We start from the raw sequence: 1,038 nt of genomic DNA, 5'->3' as shown, positions 1-1,038 counted from the left end.
CACAACAAAAAAACAGGTTTTTGAGAAAATCTAAAAGTAGGTGTAGGCCAATGAAGATAGTAATTATCTAGCTGAGGATTACAACATACAGGTGAGATGACTTTTTTAGTGTATTTTGCATGAAGAAGGCATGTTGATAAAAGATCCAATGAAAGAATTATAATGACTTTTAAGGCTTGGTAAAACATTAATAATGTCAACTATTTGTACAGTATGAGTTCTGTTAGTGAATTAATTCACTTAGTATTAAGTTTGAGGTTAACATAAATTACATCTTGAATAATAGCACCTTTAAAACATATATATACCCCTTAAGGTCAGAGGTGTGTTGACCTGAGACACCTAGTGCAGCGATGCCTGAGTTTAGAGTCATTTGATTCTGAAAGTGCATCGAAAGGCCAAGAGGTGTCTCTAGGGAGGACAACAGCTGGGGGGATGGGGCTGAATGCTTTGGCTGAGAGGTACCTAGGCCGAACTTTAGACAAAGACTGGAGAGTGAGAGCCAGCGACTGGGAAGCAAAAATGCTGACCAAGAGACAGGTATGACTGGCCTGAACACTATTGGTATTACCTCTGAATAAGGTGTTAGAGGGAAATATACATTTTGTTGATGTTGCTTTATTTGTTTAGGAAGAAAAAAATTGTGCTCCATGCATTGACTTTTTATATTTTCATAAAAGCAGGCTTTTACTGTTGAAAGTAAACAATAAAAGATATGTCCATATTTATATGTGCATATTAAAATCATATACACACCTGTTCAATTAATATTGTACCCCAAACAGAAAAGATATGCTGCTGAGGATGCCTTAGTGGGAATACATATCCTAATAGCCTTGATGGAGAAACTGTGGACACTTGATTCTGCAACGACCCCATTCCTGCCGAAGCCTTTATGGCAACAGAGACTCAGTCAGGCAGTGCACCAGGCCTGTTGTGGACTCCTCGATATCAAATTCACTTCTGCTAAGAGGAATCAAGATGCAGGTACTATTGGGTTTCTGTTTTAATGGCATAGTAGTTTACTTTCTCAGTTTT

The 1,038-nt window shown here is 37.9% G+C and overlaps 1 protein-coding gene across 1 annotated transcript in view; it reads left to right on the top strand.

Moving 5' to 3' along the window:
- Window positions 1-331: 331 nt before the first annotated feature.
- Window positions 332-1,038, top strand: part of LOC119586388 (exonuclease 3'-5' domain-containing protein 2-like) — a 2,911-nt gene continuing 2,204 nt past the window's right edge. The window contains exons 1-2 of the mRNA XM_037935109.1: window positions 332-540; window positions 786-987. Of these exons, the coding sequence (XP_037791037.1) occupies window positions 436-540; window positions 786-987 (307 nt within the window). The 5' untranslated portion in view covers window positions 332-435. The remainder of the gene's footprint in view (window positions 541-785; window positions 988-1,038) is intronic.

The sequence above is a fragment of the Penaeus monodon genome, chromosome 21 (genome assembly GCF_015228065.2).
Source record: "Penaeus monodon isolate SGIC_2016 chromosome 21, NSTDA_Pmon_1, whole genome shotgun sequence".
Classification (NCBI taxonomy): Eukaryota; Metazoa; Arthropoda; class Malacostraca; order Decapoda; family Penaeidae; genus Penaeus; species Penaeus monodon.
This window is presented reverse-complemented; position numbering and strand designations above follow the sequence as displayed.